General features: G+C 47.6%; 2 protein-coding genes across 4 annotated transcripts; both read left to right on the top strand.

Moving 5' to 3' along the window:
* The first annotated feature begins 67 nt into the window (after positions 1 to 67).
* mvda (mevalonate (diphospho) decarboxylase a) lies at positions 68 to 8,462 on the top strand. 3 transcript variants are annotated; one of them, XM_088614338.1, is made up of 11 exons: positions 68 to 187; positions 362 to 455; positions 1,047 to 1,117; positions 1,220 to 1,334; positions 2,020 to 2,166; positions 2,635 to 2,834; positions 3,244 to 3,318; positions 4,407 to 4,625; positions 6,704 to 6,819; positions 7,296 to 7,404; positions 7,629 to 8,462. In XM_088614338.1, exons 2-11 carry the CDS (start codon positions 380 to 382, stop codon positions 7,725 to 7,727), a joined length of 1,227 nt encoding a protein of 408 aa, XP_088470464.1. In that variant the 5' UTR covers positions 68 to 187; positions 362 to 379; the 3' UTR covers positions 7,728 to 8,462. The 3 variants fall into 3 exon arrangements, with proteins under 3 accessions (XP_088470464.1, XP_088470465.1, XP_088470466.1); XM_088614339.1 differs by having other exon boundaries at positions 101 to 119; XM_088614340.1 differs by lacking the exons at positions 68 to 187; positions 362 to 455 and adding an exon at positions 546 to 750.
* Positions 8,463 to 9,378: 916 nt separating this feature from the next.
* On the top strand, positions 9,379 to 15,944 carry cyba (cytochrome b-245, alpha polypeptide). Its single transcript, XM_088614347.1, has 6 exons — positions 9,379 to 9,559; positions 10,247 to 10,316; positions 12,097 to 12,174; positions 12,746 to 12,829; positions 13,779 to 13,860; positions 14,361 to 15,944. Exons 1-6 carry the CDS (start codon positions 9,502 to 9,504, stop codon positions 14,553 to 14,555), a joined length of 567 nt encoding a protein of 188 aa, XP_088470473.1. The 5' UTR covers positions 9,379 to 9,501; the 3' UTR covers positions 14,556 to 15,944.
* Positions 15,945 to 18,996: the final 3,052 nt, after the last annotated feature.

The following is an 18,996-nucleotide window of genomic DNA, read 5'->3' as shown; positions in this document are numbered from 1 at the left end:
AAAGTGACGCACAAAGCCGTCAGGTGTTCACCTAGGAGACCAGTTCTTCCGGCGCAGATCTTTGACGTCACATACGAGCGCTGCAGAGAGCGTGCGCGCAGAGCTGATCTTATTTTCGTGTGAGCATGGCCTGATCCCCGCTATTGGGTGGCTGTGAAAGGGAAGGTTCTAGCCTGTAGCTTGATAGGTGGGAAAATCGTTCTGCTTTGATGTCACCCAATGGCAGCGATCGCAGGGGTTGGGGGGGTGTACCGCTGATGGTTTGGAAGGGATTTTAAAGGATCTATGGGGGGTGAATTCGTAACACACTATAACAGAATACTGAATACAAGGCATTTTTCCTGTGTTTTTTTTAACATAGTAAAGAAAATACTGCGCTATGCCCGAAGACGGAACACAGAACCTCAAGCTAGTGACCTGCACTGCTCCAGTCAACATCGCTGTTATAAAGTACTGTGAGTATGACGTAGTACAGGGAGTCCTTGCAGTTAACCTGCAAATATCACGCAAAATATAATATAAACTTAAGACAGCCTTATATAGCGTGATTGTTACGTAAGCAAACCACAGAGTTTATTGCCGTGCACAAGTGCAATGAAATGCTTATTTCTATGTATGCTCCTGTACTAAGACTTCAAGGAAACACCAAGAACGACAACGCAGAACAGCGTCTTGTTGCCGGAGACAAGTCGTATCTAATAATAATCTCATATAGCGCTTTTCTGGACGCTTCATTCCATACCTACTCAGGTAATAGGGACCACCAGTGTGCAGCTCCACCTGGATGATGCGTCAGTCTGCTCTCCACACACCAGCTCTCAGTGGGGAGGAGAGCAGAGTGATGGAGCCTGTTCAGAGAGGGCGGTTATAAGGAGGCCGTGATTGAAGTGTTCTTGGAATTCTTCATGTTTTCTGATGACTGACATTTTGTACAAGTCTAAGAGAAGGGATTACAGACTCCAGATCTGGAAGATCCCCTTAGAATGATGAGCATAATGTCAACAACAACAAAAACATGTTTGTTTTTTTAATATTGTTTCCTTCAGGGGGAAAGAGGGATGAGGATTTGGTCCTGCCCATTAATTCCTCCTTGAGCGTAACGCTTCACCAGGACCAGGTAGAGTATTAGCGAGGGCAGTGCCACTCCTCGCCTGCATGTCACAGAGCCCCGCCGGCGTCCGTGCTCCCCCCCCACGCCGATCTCTCTCTGCGTTCCCAGCTGAAGACCACCACCACCGTCGCCTCCAGTGGGAGCTTGAAGGAGGACCGCATCTGGCTGAATGGCAAAGAGGAAAACATCAACCTGCCCAGACTGCAGTCCTGCTTGAGAGAAAGTGGGTGACAAAGATTAAACACCCCGGGTCAGAGTAAAGTGCAGGGAGAAAACTCTAACTCGCATAGCGGCTTGGGGTATTCTCAGCTCTGACACCCCCTTTTTTTCTTTAATGCATTTGAAATTTGTTTGTGGTTCTTAAGGGGGAGCGGTGGCTCTGTGGCTCAGGATCTGCGCCTGTGGCTGGAAGGTTGCCGGTTCAAATCCCGCGGCCGGCAGAGGAATCGTACTCTGTTGGGCCCCTGAGCAAGGCCCTTATCCCTAACTTCTCCAGGGGTCTGTACAATGGCAGACCCTGAATTCCTAGGAATTCCTAAGATGAATTCCTAATGCAAGAAATTGTATAGGGCTAATAAAGAAACATTATCATTATTATCATTATTAATTGAGGACCAGCCACCACCAGGCTGGGGCTCTGAGCTGAAGGAGCCTGGCGGGCTCCTGACCGACCCGATTGAGCTCCTCGGCTGCAGCTGCCTTCCCGTGACGCTGCTCACAGCCCCTGGGAGCCTGCAGGGAGTGGCGGAGGACCGGCTGGGTTCTGGCATTGCTTGACTTGAGAGACGGCTCAGTGTGGGACTGAACATGGGCTCCCCTGGCGCTCGGGGGTGTTGTGGAGAGAAGCTGTGAAACGCTCCGAGAGCGGCTGCCTGCGCCCTGACGCTGATTCTCCTGTTGTCGCGCAGTTCGGCGCCTTGCCAGGAAGAGACGCAGCAGTGGGGATGGGGGTGCGGAAAGCTCAGGGCTGGCGCACAAAGTGCACATCTGCTCCGTCAACAACTTCCCCACCGCGGCCGGGCTGGCCTCCTCCGCCGCCGGCTACGCCTGCCTGGGTGAGTGAGGGCGCCGCGTTCCGAACTGCCACCAGGGCGGCGCCAAAGCACACGGGGGGGCCAGCTCCAGGCTCTCCGGGGCCGAAGAAATCACAGAGAGACGATTAATTGGAAAAGCCCTCCTTGCAGTGGCATAGAAAGTGTCTTGCTCCACAGTTGTGGTTTGCCGTTTAGTTAAATTGAACCTTTTTTGCTCTTGGCTGTGGTAAGAAGAAGGAAATGGAGACCCTGAGTGTCTCTTGATTAAGATGTATTTCCTGCTGCTGAATGTTAGGGAGTCTGTCAGCCGGGGGTCGTTTTACCCTCCCCTGAGCTGAGCCACCCACAGGTGAAAAGAGAAATGTCTGGACTTGGGATTTGCTGAACGTCCAGTTTGAAGTGTGAATTTGATCAGGGTGAGGAGGGTGGTGGGAGATGAGGTGCCGCGGCCCACTCTTCCTCACTCTCTGCGTGTGTGGCCCCCGGCAGTGTACGCGCTGGCCCGGCTGTACGGGCTGGAGGCCGAGCTGTCGGAGGTGGCGCGGCTGGGCTCCGGCAGCGCCTGCCGCAGCGTGTACGGCGGCTTCGTGCAGTGGCTGATGGGAGAGAGGGAAGATGGGAAGGACAGTGTGGCGGAGCAGGTGGAGGCCGAGTCTCACTGGCCGGAGCTGCGCGTCCTCATCCTGGTGGTAGGGGATCCTTTTTCTTCTGCTATCGGTATTTAAGGAAGGTAGTGACAAGCCAGGGGGGGGAATGAGGAGAATACGCTTAAAATCCACCTGTGTCTTTCTGGCAGATATCTGGAGCGGAAAGAGCATCCCTTAATGCCATAGCAAACCCTAAATAAAGGAACACTGGGTTGTGGGCAAGGGCAGTTAGAGGTTCTGTGTATAAATTAGGGGTTTTTGTGTAATTACAGGGGCTCAGGGCGATTGTGGGGAAGTATGTAAGTTTACAGGTTCTGGATGGCTGTGTGGATTCCTGTAGGGCTGGTGTATAATATAAGGGCTGATGTCCTTTATGGGATGTTATGTTTATTTTTAAACGTTTTTTTTAAAGTCACTGGATTATTAATGGGTGTGTGTCCCCATCCTGTAGGTAAGCGCAGAGCGTAAACTGGTGGGCAGCACCGCAGGAATGCAGACCAGTGTGGAGACCAGTCCACTCCTGAAGGTACAGTGACAGTGCTGCTTAACTTTTCAAAACCTGTTGGAACCAATTTGCAAAAGGCAGTCGTGTGTTTTTCACATCTCCACTCACAGCTGTGAACCCCATGACGATTCACAGTGGAGAAAGAGGAGGTGTAGGCAGACTTTTCTGACCTGCCTGCCTTGAAGCCACAACCCTTTAACACGCCACAGGATCAGATTCAGTGCTGATTGGAGGAGAGCCATGCCCCTCACTGACAGCACCGCCTTGTACTGGAGATTCAGTGCGGATTGGAGGAGAGCCATGCCCCTCACAGACAGCACAGCCCTCTACTGGAGATTCAGTGCTGATTGGAGGAGAGACACGCCCCTCACTGACAGCACCGCCTTGTACTGGAGATTCAGTGCTGATTGGAGGAGAGCCATGCCCCTCACTGACAGCCCCGCCTTGTACTGGAGATTCAGTGCTGATTGGAGGAGAGCCATGCCCCTCACAGACAGCACAGCCCTCTACTGGAGATTCAGTGCTGATTGGAGGAGAGACACGCACCTCACTGACAGCACCACCTTGTACTGGAGATTCAGTGCTGATTGGAGGAGAGACATGCCCTTCACTGAGAGCACAGCCCTGTTCTGGAGATTCAGTGCTGATTTAATTTGATGTTCTTTGTGTTGTCCTGTGGTGTAATTCTTAATGATTTTTTTTAAAGTTTGTCAATTTTTCTCATGTTTAAGTGTGATACCTCTGATTTGGGGGTATCATAATTAAACAGCAGTGGGGCTAATTGCTTTTTTTATTAACTTAAATGGTTAAAATGTCGCACTCTGTATCGGAATCTCCCTAAATAATTAATGGACAAATAAAGTAGCATCGGACAACCCAGCTTCCCCTTGGGTCAGTAAGGGAATGTATCTGACTGCTGACAGTGAAAACGTGAGGGACCATGGAAGGTTTTTTAGACCAGGCTGAAGGTCTTGCAAAATATCTCCTTTCTGGTGGCTGGAATAGCTGAAAGTAAAGACAGGCAAAGGCGATTGTGGAGAACACATTCCAGAGAGAGTATGGTGGCGAGAAGGCATTGCTAATGCTGGAGCCCACGGTTCCCTCCCCAGCACCGCGCGGACGCTGTGGTCCCTCAGAGGATGAGGGAGATGATCGCCGCCATCCGCCAGCGGGACTTCGCGGCGTTCGGTGAGCTGACGATGAAGGACAGCAACCAGTTCCACGCCACCTGCCTGGACACCTGCCCCCCCATCTTCTACCTGAACGACACGTCCCGGCGCATCATCAGCCTGGTGCACCGCTACAACACCCACTGTGGGGAGACGCGGGTGAGCTGGCGGGGGCACGGGCCTGGCACAGTCGGGGGGGGGGGGTGGGCATTAGTCACTGGCACCTCGGCGTGGGGGGGTGCCAGTTCTACAGGGACACGGACCAAGCTGAGCGGCTCAGACTGGACACTTAGACTGGAATTGATCCCCGCGCTGTGTTTCACAGGCAAAGGGAAGTCAGATCTTGCTTTTTACAAGGGGTAAATGATTCTATTACTGTCACGACAGTTTTCATTTAGACATTTCCAAAAACTTGTCCCTGCTCTAGCCGCAGCCAGCTGTGGTCGAGGCCTGAGTTCACACAGTTATCGTTAGGAAGAAGACTATCTTTTATCACTGTGTTGAGCCCACACGACATAGGTACATTAATTATGCTCATTAACATTTGTTTGTGCCAGGAGCTATATCACCCTGCAGCTCTCAACTGGCAGCCCCACTGAAGCTCAGCAGGGTTGAGCCTGGTCAGTACCTGGAAGGGAGACCTCCTGGGAAGCTATGGCTGCTGCTGGAAGTGGTGTTAGTGGGACCGGTGGGGGGCGCCCACCCTGCCGTCTGTGGGGGTTCTAATGCCCCGATATAGTGGCTGGAACACTCAGTGGTCATTAAAGATCCCCGGGCATTTCTCGAGAAGAGTAGGGAGTTATCCTGGTGTCTGGGCCAAATTTCCCCCCTCAGTCTTTACCGTGGCCTCCAAATTGTCCCCATGTGTGATTGTCTTGCACTGGCCCTGCGATGGACTGGTGTCCTGTCCAGGGTGTACCCTGCCTTGTGCTCTTTGCTTGCCGAGTAGGCTCCGGCTTCCCGCGACACCGTATGGTATGAAGCGATCTGGCAAATGACATGTCATGACATTTGTCTGTGTCATAGGGTTCTATGTAAACATCACAGGCTAGTAGTATGCGTGTCCACTGCAGGCAGCACCACAAGCTGCACGTCGGTGACACAGGCTCTGCACCTGCTTGCAGAAGCCGTCTTGTGGAATTTTGATCTATTTCTCTCATCGTTCCTGGGCAGACTTGTGCCTGTTTACTGGTCTCTGATCCCTTGAAGCCACTTGTTGTCCCAGCTCATCCCCGAGTGGGTCAGGTCTGCTTCTCGCATAAGGACATCGCGTTGTCCTGGATGAGTTTGCAAGGAGGGCAGCAAGTGAACTCTTGGTACTTGATCAGTGCAGCGCCATCCAAACATTGACTAGACACGTTTGGCAAAGCCATCGCTCTTGGATCTTCTTGTTTGCTTTGGCAAGGTGTTGTGCCATGTGGTCTTGCTATGGGAGATGGGCTATGTCTGTTCTTCTTTCTTGAATTTTTTTTTACCAGGCTTGACATTGAGCAGGTTAAATCACCTCATCAACTGTGCCTAATGAAAGCTCTCAGTGATACAGTGATTTGGTGCTTCTGCACCACTCACTACAATATATCATTCACTAATGAATGCTCAGTTAAGCAAAATGATCCAAAAATATTTAATACAACAAGTAAAAAAAAGTTACATCAATTCTTTTACTGAAGACAACCATTTCACTAGTGAACCTAAACAGAAACGCAAACAATAAAGTGTGGTGTATTGAGAGATATCCTGTCATGTCCACAGATGAGTGAAACCAGATGAGTGAAAATGAAATTTACCAGAGTGGTTGAAACAGATGCCAAGATGTTCTCTTAGTGGTTGCTGCTGCAGAGCTGTTAAAACACAGCGATTATTAAGCAACCTGAAATGGTGAAAGGGGGAAGTGTGAAGGTTTTTTTCCTCGGCTGAGTGTTGAAATAAAAGAGGAAGAGAAAAAGCAAGACTGTCACGGTGCTCTGCTCTGTGGGTTTGTCTGTTGGCAGGGACACCTGCATTCATAGAGCAAGGGTGATGGCTTTTCTTCTCATTGCCGAGACGGACAGTGGAAATCTGACCCGCTCTGTGGGTTGACGCGGCGATGTAGGGCTCATCTGGGTCTGATTGTCTTTCTTCATCAGCTTGTCTGTGTCTGTAAAAAAAAAAAAAAAAAAACAATCAGAGCTGCATAGAAATGGCAGTGGATGGAGAGAATCTTTGCAGCCTGTGTCTATGGTGCCGTGTTTCTCCAGGTGGCGTACACCTTTGATGCCGGCCCCAATGCTGTGATCTACACTCTGCAGCAGCACTTGGACCAATTTGTCGAGCTGGTCAAGCACTTCTTCCCCCCGGAGACAAATGGTGAACAGTAAGTTCCTGATGTCAACAACCAAGAGCCTCCAACGCAACACGTCAGGTCTCGAATAACGTTCATCTGACTGACTGTCGCACAAAACGGCCCATCCAGAGAGATCTGCAGGAATGTTCTTTAGTAGCTAAGTGTCTGATCCTTTTGACTGCTAAAGCCTAATAATTAGAACCTGAGACAAAGAATAGCAGATCCCCGCAGCTCTTCAAGTCCAGGCTTGTTCTTAATTGTAACGCTCTTTATTGTGGGTCGTTCCTGAAAGAACCGTTAGTTAGCGAGAGTGCGGCTGGTTGTGAAGCGGTGCGTCATGGACGAGCAGCTTGGACCAACAGAAAGCAGCTCCAGTCATTCTGGGAAGCTTGCAGTCACTCCAAGGCTCACAACCTGAAGACGGTTCTAAATCTGTCCGGTCAAGCAGATAATCTGCTCTGCTTTGACCGTGTCTGTGGATCAGAGTGACATGCATGTCTGTGCAGGTTTGTAAAGGGTCTGCCTGTGAGACCAGCATCTCTGTCTGAGGAGCTGAAGGCCAGCATCGGGATGGACCCCACTCCTAAAGGCATCAGCTACATCATCAGCACAAAGGTGAGAGGCCCGGAGTCAGGCAGGACTCTCTTTGAGGAAATGCACTGATGTCAAAGCACAGTCATTCTAACAATATAATTGTCCCAGAAGAATTTCCCCTTTGAAAACCTGTTTACACCCTCAGTAGTACGTAAGATATGGCTCGACAGGCTTTGTGTTTTTGGCACCAGCTTTCTGTTGCCATGGGTCTCGTCAGCTGAGTGACGGCCTCCTCTGTCCCTCAGGTTGGCCCAGGTCCTTGCATGGTGGAGGACCCCAGTCTCCATCTGCTGGGATCAGACGGGCTGCCCAAGAAAGTGCCTGATCAGGAGGTGTCGGTGTAGAATCTCCTACGGCCCAGCTCCTAGCCCGAGGGAACCACAGGAGACCCTGGGAAGAGACAGGAAGTGAAGTACCGCCAATTCAGACCAGGAAGTGTTTGTTCTCCAGCCCTGGTGTTTTTACACTGCGTCATCCACATTGTTGGCTGCACTTTATGAGGGGTTTGCATACCTCATTTTGTATTATTGATAGTAAAAGCTTTTTGTTCTGAAGTTTTTTAAGTAAAATTCAGGGGGGCACTGACTGTAAATGTTTTCCTTTAATTCAAGTGCTGCTTTTTGCTATTGCGGTTGTCAGCATACAAATGGGTTCATCTTATTTGAATTAAACTATTCACTGATCTGCTAGGTTGACCTCTTGGTTTATAAAGTAAATCTATTTGTTGAGCCTTTGGATTGACTAGTGTCCCATCCAATGGGAGAGCACTTATGTACTAGTACTGCCTTGTACCCTAGTTTCAAGGATAAGGCTTTGACTCATCAGGATAAGTGGCTTTCTGATAATGGGTACTTATTTGTTGATGATACAACTTCTTAATTTATTGTACACTCATTCATGTCTGCATTAGTAAAGCAGTGAAAGAACAAACACAAACATTAGTTCCAGAACATACCAAGAACAAAATGGGAATTGTTTGTATCCACATTTGCATATAAAAATGATCATTAAATATCTTCACTGTTCTGTGCTTTTCTGTGCCTTTCTCTTCTGAAATAAAATATCTTTTCTAATTTAAACGTGTGTTTTGAGAGATTTTTCTAAACTATCGGCATTCTTTTCTGAGCCATTTATGGTTCAGTGAAGCTGAAATTGGTACAAGAGTTGGGCTTTTAGTCATTAATTTCCTGCACTGTTTCCTGTAGTCACAGTCTAAGGTCCCAATTAGAAATATATCCAGCTCAAGCTTCCAAAAGCTAAGATTTCTGACAGTTAGCCCATGTGTAAGTCTTATACTGTAAAGTTTGTTTATATTGAATAAATTATACACTTACTGCATAGATGAGATATCAATATGACTAATCCAATAATATAGACATTCTCCACTAGTATAATACATAGGAACAGGTAAAGGTTTATTCCTTGGTGAAAGAAAAAAGAGAGCGTTTCGGCTGTGGATCTTTCTTTAGGTGTGTGAATAGACCTTTACCTGTTCCCTTGTAGCCTACGCCTGCTGACACAGATACCTACTTGAACTAGTGTAATGCATCATACAGACATTCTCGACTTCATGCATAAGTAGACTACGGAGTACAACGATATTGACAAAGAACACACCCGCTTAGAAAACTTGTGTGAAATCCCGTCTTGCTACACACAGAGGAAAACTTCCTCAAAACGCACAAATCTGTAATTTCGGCTACACCCGATAGGTTTATGGTCAAAGTTTAAAATCGTGTCATTTTTTCTCCAGCTATATGGTGTAAAAAAAAGACTGAAGCAGAAATGATCCATTTCCTTATCCTACAGTGGATAACCGATTCATGAGAACGGGTATTCTGTGAGAAGTTCAAGAACATCGAAAAATACCCGTCAACGTGTTTTTTTTCCCTCTCAAAGACATGATAATCATGGAAAAAAAGAGGAACAAAATCTCAACTTTCGGCTCATGTCATGTTGCCGGAAGTGACGCGAAGGCGGAGCCTGAGCTCTTTTTGCTTCTGCAGATATTCGGCTGCTGCAGTCCTCTATCATCATACTGTATGTGTCAGTCTGGGGATCAGGACGGCTGTCGCCGCTGACTGAAGATATTGTTTGTCCGAGAGCTGAGTGTCTACAATGGGGCAGATAGAGTGGGCTATGTGGGCCAATGAGCAAGCTCTGGCGTCCGGGCTGAGTAAGTTAAACTTCACTGAACTTTTTTCTCGAAGGTGGTCCACCTATTTCCATTGCTACTTCGAAGACACCTCGAAGTGTGAACTGTTGTAGCTTCTAACATATAAAGAGCACAGCGGGCAGTCTTACCTGTAACTAAAGCATTAGGTCTGTGCTGATCGCATGTTTAAATGGGTGCTTATTTTCCTTTTTCTCTGATACAAGAAGTCAGTTTTTATAAAGTTTGGAAAGTAGTGTAGTTTTAGTCTTTTTTAAAACTCTTGAGATGTTTTTTTAACAGTAGATTGTTTTTCATATTCTAAGGTAACTCCTTCCCTATCTTTTAAATAAAACGATTCAATCTAACGCTAAATGTGTTCTTATAATAACATCGTGAAAGGAAGAAGCTGTATCTTTATCTAATGGTGATAAAGGGTACAAATGTAATGCGCACCTTCCTTTGCATTTCTCATTCTCTAATTATATATTAGCTGGTAATTAAACATTAAAATACCACTGAAATATCCAGATTCCTGCCTCCAGCTTCAAGCTGTCAAGAGTGTATATTGCCCCTTTAAAAAGATTCTTTACTTTTGCAACTATCCATCGATCCTTCATGGGAAAGCCGATGAGTGTCTGCAGGATGTTACTCGAAGCCCGTCTTTGCTGGTGTTCAGTGTCTCTTCTTCTCTTCTCTTCCCCTTTTCAGTTCTCCTGGCCGGCGGCATCGTGGGGGTGGCGGGACAGTTCCGCGGGTGGGAGTTTGCGGCTTATGGAGTGTATCCTTTTGGCTCATGCGGCGCGCTCGGAATGTGCTTTGATGTAAATGATAAAAACAACTTAACCTTCAGTGACTGGGCTACAGCAAATTGAACCGAAGAGGGCTGCTCGGTGGCACAGTATCAGCCTGTCTCTGGAAGCTGTGCTGTTTTCAGGGATTTGTGAGGAAGGGAGAGAGCCCAGGAATAGTTAGGTTACACTTGTTGTACTCTGGCACAGTGTGTCCCAGTCTCCGTCGTGGGGATATCGCTGACCTTTCATCACTGGTTTTTCATCTGACTTCTGGATTAATTATATTTATTGAATAAACTGTTTAATCTCCCGCATTAGTGATCAATTCGTTTAAGTACGTTATGTCAATGAAATATAGGATGTATTTTATTGCTGCAATTTGCATTACATGTTTTGCTTTCCTACAGATTTATAAGAAAAAAACCTAATTGCTTGTCAGTCATTGATGTATTCACACAGGTTGGAAAGAAACTGTGCCAAACAGTCAAATTATAAACTTTACATTCTCTGCGATATATAGTTCCATTGTCTAAGTTCACCTTGAAACAAGCCTGACTGACAAGAATGACAAAGTCTAACATTTGACACCAGGCTGGTGCTAATTAGTACCCTTCTTTTTGTATTCAAGGGGTGAAGCTGAAGCTGAAGCTGATTTTTAAAAGCAAATAGTTTCATGATTTAATCATTTTAATGACTCGATAGCTTGGTTGGAATAAACTGGGGTACTCCAGGAAAGAGGGCTGTGACGTGTGCTGGACTGTACCCCGGACACGAGGGGGTGTGCTCCAGGGAGTGTGTCCTGTAGCACCTCTGTCGATTGTGTTGACACACCCTGTTGTGTTACTTCAGACGGCTCAGTCTTAAAGCAGCACCGTGGTCACGTACTGTAGTGCTGGGGCTGTCCGGCACACTGAGGAACAGAGCTCCAGGAAGTGGTGTTCAGAGAAGATGTTAAACCAGTTTGGCAGGCTCTTTTGATTAAATTGGACCTGACTGATTCTCTTAAGACCCTTAAGAGCTGTTTGTCTGTTCAGAACTATGCATGTGGTCATCTGAATATGGGGAAGCCCAGTAAGCTCTTAGATACAGATTTTTAATTCGGAGGTGAAAAACAGCTGACAACATTAAAGAGTAAAACATTACACCTAGGCATGGAATTCCGGAGGAAACAATGATGAATTTCCCATAATCCAACCTAATGCTAGATAGTGCTCTGTTCTGCAGTGCAGATTACAGGTACTCTTCACACAGAAAAAGAACCAGGAAGTTCTGTTCCTCCCACAGTCCTCTGGAATAATGAATCCACTCTGATGTGTTTGGGGGCTCAGGGGTGTGTGGACGCGGGGGTGCGGCGGCAGTGGGGTGCGGGGGCATGTGGACGCGGGGGTGGGGACAGTGGGGCGCAGGGGCGTGTGGACACAGGGATGTGGGTGCAGGGGCGTGTGGACGCAGGGGTGTGGACGCAGGGGGGCACAGGGGCAGTGGGGCGCAGGGGCGTGTGGACGCAGGGGTGTGGGGGCAGTGGGGCGCAGGGGCGTGTGGACGCAGGGGTGTGGGGGCAGTGGGGCGCAGGGGCGTGTGGACGCAGGGGTGTGGGGGCAGGGGGGTGCGGGGGCGTGTGGACGCAGGGCGTGTGGACGCAGGGGCGCAGGGGCAGTGGGGCGCAGGGGCGTGTGGACGCAGGGGCGCAGGGGCAGTGGGGCGCAGGGGCACGGGGGCGGCCGAAGCCGTGTCTTGCAGGGCTGCAGTCCTTGACTGCCTCCACAGGGCTGCCGGCGTGTTCGTGTGCCTGCTGGAGTACCCCCGGGGCAAGAGGATGAGCAAGGGCACCAACATGGAGCGGACGTGAGTGCCAGCCCAGGGCTGCCCACCCCGAGCCTCGGAACGGGGGCTGTCTGCAGGAACTGGGGGCGGGGGGAGGGGGACTGGATGACCTCGTTTCTGGACAGGAACCCCAAAGCTGCACTCAGTGTTTCACGCACTCCTCTGGCAAATAGAGTTGGTCAGCACAAAGTGCGCTTCAGAGTTTGGATGACTCTCAGCTGAAAGCCAAGCACTTGTCTTGAAAGCCAAACCCCTCGTTTTCAGCAAGATCCTTTCTTTAAAACAACTGCAACAGGAGAGAAAGGCTTAACTTTTCTATTGGAAGCCTCCCTCATGGTGTCCATTTGTGCAACAGGGGCCTGAGGAGTCACATCCAATCTCAATCCATTCAGAAGTTAAATCACAAAGTTCAAAACAAGGAGCAAAACACAAAGCCAAGAGCCTCTCTCTTCCCGTCTTGTGTGTGGGGTTAACAAAGCAGGCTGTGATTTCCTCATTAGGTGGGCATGTAGAGATTAAAGACAAGTGCTTTTGTTTTACATTCCACATGTAAATAAAAACACATCACACACATAGCTTCTTTTCTTTACAGGGGACAGAGGTGCCTGACGATCTGTGTGAAGGCGTTTGGGCCGGTCACTAGAAACTACTACGTCAGAGCGGTGCTGCACGCAATGTAAGTTGTGAGGTTTTCACACATGTGGGTCTGGTAGTGTCTATTACCAGTCTGTCTGTGTCTAATGTCTTATTCCAGCTGGGCTAACCAGCACGATCACTTATGTCACCATTGCATTAGGGCCTCCGGTTCTCTTTAAAGCCGAGCTTAATCAGAAACTGATAACATTAAAATTGCACATTTTTTGAATTGGCAAAGTTCAGTTAAAGGTCCGGTGAGTCGGAAGGGGTGAGGAGTCAAGAGCAGGAGGACTCTGAAGGTTATGAGGACTGAACCTGAATGCTGCTCTTTGTCAAATTCCTGATTCAGGCATCATTTCAGTGGAATTGTAACATTCCTCATTTTTGCTCCACACACTGCCTGTGGTGAATTCCCACCGTGGGGTTCCAGGAAGGGCTTATTGTACTTGGTTGTTTTGGTTCATTGCCCTGTGCACTGCCTCCACGCCCTCGATTAAGAGGAACAGGACTTACACTGTGCACTTCCTTCTTCCCAGATGTCTGGCTGAAAGATTTTTAATAGGTGTATTTCTGTTAGCACTAGGGCAGGACTGAAGAGAGTTAAATACAGTTGTACCTTATTTCCTTGTCCTGCCCGTCTCCTGTGCTGAGCAGCCTGCCTTTTCCTCCCAGTGCTGATTACTGGCAGAGTGTGATTCATGTTTCTAGACCAGGAAGACAGCATCTGGATGCTGAGGTCAACGTACAACCACCCCCACCAGGAGGGATTGGAAGTCCTGATTTATTGATTTTAAACATTTTATACATTTTAGGCAATTAACGTCACTTGCTTACTTCCTTTTATAGCCTAAAACATTAAAATTATTTGGATTATAGGTGTGTCTCTTGAATGCTTTTCTCACATGTCCCATAGCACGTGTACTATATTTCTGAATTTTAAAATAATCTCATTTTAATACATTCTCTGCACTTTGCTGTCTTCCCCACAGTCTGTCCGTGCCAGGAGGGTTCATTCTGCCCACTGTCCTGGGCTGTGTCTGTCTTGGCATTGCTAGCCTGATCTACCTGGCGGTGAGTGTCAAATTACTTAGACCAGACTGATGAAACTGACAAATGATTTCTAACTGCCTCTATGATCTGCTGGACCGTGGCTTTCTGGGACAAGGGTGACAGACCACTGTCTACAATTGTCACACCAAGCCCTTGAAACAGGCACAAATTGAAATGAATGATGGCATGCAGGTGGCGCAGGCAGAGAAAAGGCATTCCTTCATCCCTGAAGGACCTGCGTCCATGTGGTTGGTGGTATCCCTCTGTCTACCCAGTCTTAAAACCGTGGCACGTTTTGGAGTAGATCTTCATGTGTCCTGCCCAGCTTGTGTGTATGAGGAGAGGTGTTAATGACACTGAAAATCGACTCGGTCCAGAGCAGCGCGTGTGGCAGGGTGTCGGGGCGCAGGTGGAGGTGTTCAGAGCCGGGGGGTAGTGTGCAGGGCCGCCCACGCCACCCGTCTGCTCCCAGGCGCCGGCAGGCCCCACCCTGACATGCCTTTCGCCCCTGCTCTCGCCAGGCCGCCATCCGGGGGGAGCAGTGGGAGCCCATCCTGCCTCAGACGGTGACCAAGGAGCGGATCGGGCAGAGCATCAAGCAGCCCCCCCAAAACCCCCCTCCCCGCCCCCCCGTGGACGTCCGCAGAAAACGGACAGACGACGCCGAGGGAGCCGCTTATGTCAACCCCATTCCTGTCACCGCCAGCGAGTCCTAACAGCCCGGCCCGCGGGCCCACAGCCGCTGTGTACAGCGCGCGGCACCACTCGCGGGCCGGGCTGGGTGCGAGGTGGGCAGGGAGCACTGGGCCCTCTGCGCGTGTGTCTGGGGATGGTGTTCCCGTTCTGGAGCTTTCACTTATTTATTTTTGTGGAGCAGAGTAGAATTAGCAATTGTTTGACCGTTTATACCTGCCATTCATTGCGTGGAATACTTACTAGCTTTCCAGTTACTGTCTGACCAGTTCAGAAGACCGAGACCCAGTGCTGTTTGTTAGTGAGATGAACTGCGAGTGTTTATTTCCCCTGGTCAGCTTTTACTCTGGTCTGAAACCAGTGCCACCTGCCATCCACAGTGATGTATGGTTATAGGACTATGTTCCAAATATTTCGCTCCAGACCAATTCTTTGGATACTTTTACTCACTCTTTCAAAGACAGACCCCATTTTTTAAATTCAGAACTATTTTTAAGTGAAAAAATGAATTGTGTTTTCCACAAAGTTTTGTCTCTGGATTGATTAGCATATTCATTTTTTTAAATGAAAAAAACCTGCAGCTGCTTGACCACACCTGCTTCAAAGCCAAACGTCTCTCTGCCGGGTGCATTGGGAGTGATCTTCCAGTCAACACTCGGGTGTGGAAGACCAGGAAAAATCAGCACACGTTTGGTGCAGTGTCTTGGCCTGTGTTTTCAAAGCAAAATTTCTATTCAAACTGCCACATCAAGTGTCAGGTAGAATGAAAATCAGAAGACTCATCACCTCTCAAATTCTGGAGTTCAGCACTCCTGGTCTTTCATGCATTTACAAAATCTTAATTTCCTTTACAATGGTTACACTGTTTGTCCCAGCCAAAGAAGTGAAAGATGTTGGGCCAATGGGAAATACTACACCCTTCGCTTCATGTGATGTTGCTTCTGATCCCTTCTGTGGACTGTCCAAGCTGGGAAACTAGTATACCAAGCCTGAGATTAGGCCTGTGAGGGCAAAAATAAGAATCACTGAGATTTACCCAAAAAGCCAAATGCAATAAAGAAGAGCTTAAGAATGTTGTTTTCATGTTTTGTCTTAAAATTACCTGCAGTTGAATGTGAATGAAGGTCTTTTTTCTGATGTTCATTTTCAGAATTTATCTTGCTTGCATTAATAATTTTCTAGTTGTTCAGTAAATGAGTACTGTATAAGTAAATACCTGCATTCTGACATTGCAATTTGAAAGATGTTTCTGTATAAAGATTTTCATGTGAGGAAACTTTTATAATACTTTTTTTGTAAATGCTCTGTATGTGTTTTTACCAGTATATCTTAAAACAACAACTGATTATGTGTAATCCAAGACAAAACAAATAAATAAAAGCAGTATACTGTATTGCTTCGGTATTAGTTGGTACATTTTCTTTTTCATTTTTCTAATTCCTTCTAATTTCTAGTTCCAGAGAATATTCAAAATCCACCCTCATTAATATATCTCTGGTTTTACAATCGAAGCCAATGACCACTGACTGGCAGAGTGCGAGACGGTTCTTTAACAAAGTGAAGCGTTCTTGGAGCGAGTTGTAGCAAATGACTGCCTCTTATCCATCACCTGTCTCATAAGTGTTTTTGTTACTCGTTTAATTTTCTCGTGTGTCATTCGTAGGGTAGATCTGTCCCTTTTCAGGGCATCAAGGCCCATGGGGAATGGGGGGCAAGGGCCACCATGTTTCTCAACCATCCGACACTGGAGGTGGAGGTGATGTGGTCAGCATCACGCTCCGGCCTGCCTATCGCCCCCAGAAGGATTAACCCCCGGTACTCATTTGGAAAGCAGGCTGAGGGGACCTGGGAGCCGTGTGGAAGGAATTAGAGCAAGCTACATGGCCTGCTCCTACCTGCGATTGAACCCGGGACGCACTTGCAGTCTGAGCTACGCGGCTCGCTATGACACTATGTGTCATTTGTAGTCTGTAGCAAAGTTGTAAGAAAAGGAAGTTAGTTGCAATTCAATTTTTTTTTTGCAATGCCTGACCTCAAGTTCCTAATTCTAACCGTGTAACATGAAACTGTTTTTCTTGAGTTGTTTTTCAAACTTTTAAATCACCAAGTTGCAAATTGACGAGATACTGGCCTCCTGTGTCTCGGAGCAACCCTGATTGCACATAAGAACACCTGTGAGAAAAAAATCTAAAAGAAACAGTTTTTCGCTGGCAAGATCATTTAAGGTGTTAAAACGTTTGTTTGTTTGTTTGTTTGTTTGTTTTCACGCAGTTCCCCTTTTAATTCTCGATTTTATGTGCACGTTAATAATCTCATCACTTTCTGCGCTCTCCGACCTCGTGTTTCAAGACGGAGGAAATTCCCTTAACGTGTGCACTTCCTCCGAGCAAGGCGCCAGCTTTTCAAAAACGACTTCTCGCTCGCCGGAGAGGAAAGTGTAGTCGGATATGAAAACGGGGGGCGGACAGGAGTGCTGGTGTCCTTGAAGCGAGGAGGGCGCAACAGCCGGCCGTAGTCTCGGAGGAGCCGGGCCGGGCCGGGCCGGGCTGAAAGCTGTACTGTCCGCCTCACTGCACTCAGGCGCGGTCGGTATCGGCCGGGGAGCGTGGCTGCTGGGTTATATACACACCGGCTAACAATGAAGGCTGCTGGATGCCGTGGGGAACGGCTTTCAAAACAGCTGATAAAATAAACCCGTGGGGAGCATTTTGTAGTGACGGTGGGCGCAGGTATAGTTAACAGGTCTCCGCCTGGACGTCTTTTCACAAGCTTTGGAGGATTGTGCTGTGATTTTGCCGTAGTTTTAACACGCGCCATAAGAACAGCCATGCAGCTTGTCGGACTGAATATCAACTGTTATTCTACAAAACCAGCTAAACATTTAGCTCCCTCTTTATACTGTCACGGAAAATGTATTTGTACTCCATGTGTATAATGAATCAATGAATGGTGGCTTAATTGTCCTGATCAAAAACGCAAACTTGTTATGTAATAGCAGGCAAAGGTATTCCGAATGTGAATTAAATTGACATTTCATCTTAACTATAAACTGCCGGTGTTACCTTAAAATAGGTATCACTGACTTAACTTTGCAGTAACTTTTTTTCTCACCTAATTACCTGAATAGCGATGTAAAAAGCATTTTCAGATACAAATTAACATCAATAATAACAACAGAAAAATAAATATGTAGTACTGAAAATAATCATGGCAGACCATGAAAAACATAGTGCAGACGCGCATTGAGTAGTTAGCTGTTATGGATGCGTACTGTGCAATGACTGCATAGACATGCGTACCATGACTCGGAAAATTAGTAGATTTTGGGACATTTCAAGTACTTCAGACTTCTTTGGAAACCTTTTTTCAACTCCGTTTACACGTCTGTCAGTCGTTCTTCACACGATATCACAGGTTTTCCATTATATTTTGCTATATATTCGGCACGATCCTGTTTTATTTTCGTGATGATGACAGTTTTTGTGCAGCTCAGTTTCTATTGCTGGGGCGGAATCTCCTGTTCGCTCTGGACCGGGGGAAGTTCCAGTCCGGGCTTCGAGATTGTACAGGAATGCTTGGCACTCGAGCGCATTTGAAAACACCGACTTGCTTCAGGGCGCAAACAAAGGTGCTTTTGTTGCTGCTGTAACAAAACCAAGCACACCGTAAAAACCCCACTTGGGCAGGAGGATCCCTGTCGGGAAGACGTTCCGTGCATCCTTGGAACCTGTGGCTCAGTGGGATGGTTGGATTTAATCGTTACGAACAACAGTTCATTTGGCTTCCAGAAAAGATGTGTGTGTGTGTGAACCGTGCAGTCTTGTTCTGCACAGGGCTGGGAAAGTGTATTCAGACCTCGGGCAGGGTGTATAAGGGACGCTTTTCCCTTGCAGGAAATGTGAGGCAGAAGAAATGTCTATTTTTTTTTTGTAAACTAGTTCTACTACATTTCTGTCATTAGAAACAAAACACACATTCCAGTCGTGCACGAATTTCTTAAGCAATCCATGGCCAAGGTATGCAAACAGTCTGTGACAGAACATGTGAAGGGGTTTGTTGACAAACATGTCGTGATCAACTACGATATTTTTATGTAACAGTAATAAAAATGATTTCTATACGTCTTCTATGTGTTGACGGTTGTAGATAGTAAAAGTGAAATACAACAATCTTGGTGTCAATCTTTGAGTCATGGTCAAAGAAAGAAATGTGTAACCATCTTCAGTAGAATTACGAGTCCCTGACGGTGATAAACTTGAACACGCCAAAGTATCCTCGTCAGCGGCTGTGGAAGTAGCTCCCTCTGGTGGTGAACCCGTCATCCAGCACTTGACCTTTAAGAACTCATTACCTTTATATAGCGCTTTTCTGGACACTCCACTCAAAGTGCTTTACAGGTAACGGGGACTCTCCTCCACCACCACCAGTGTGTAGCCCCACCTCACCTGGACGATGCACCAGTAC

This window comes from Lepisosteus platostomus, chromosome 20, assembly GCF_059453375.1.
Source record: "Lepisosteus platostomus isolate fLepPlt1 chromosome 20, fLepPlt1.hap1, whole genome shotgun sequence".
In the NCBI taxonomy this organism is placed as follows: Eukaryota; Metazoa; Chordata; class Actinopteri; order Semionotiformes; family Lepisosteidae; genus Lepisosteus; species Lepisosteus platostomus.
This window is presented reverse-complemented; position numbering and strand designations above follow the sequence as displayed.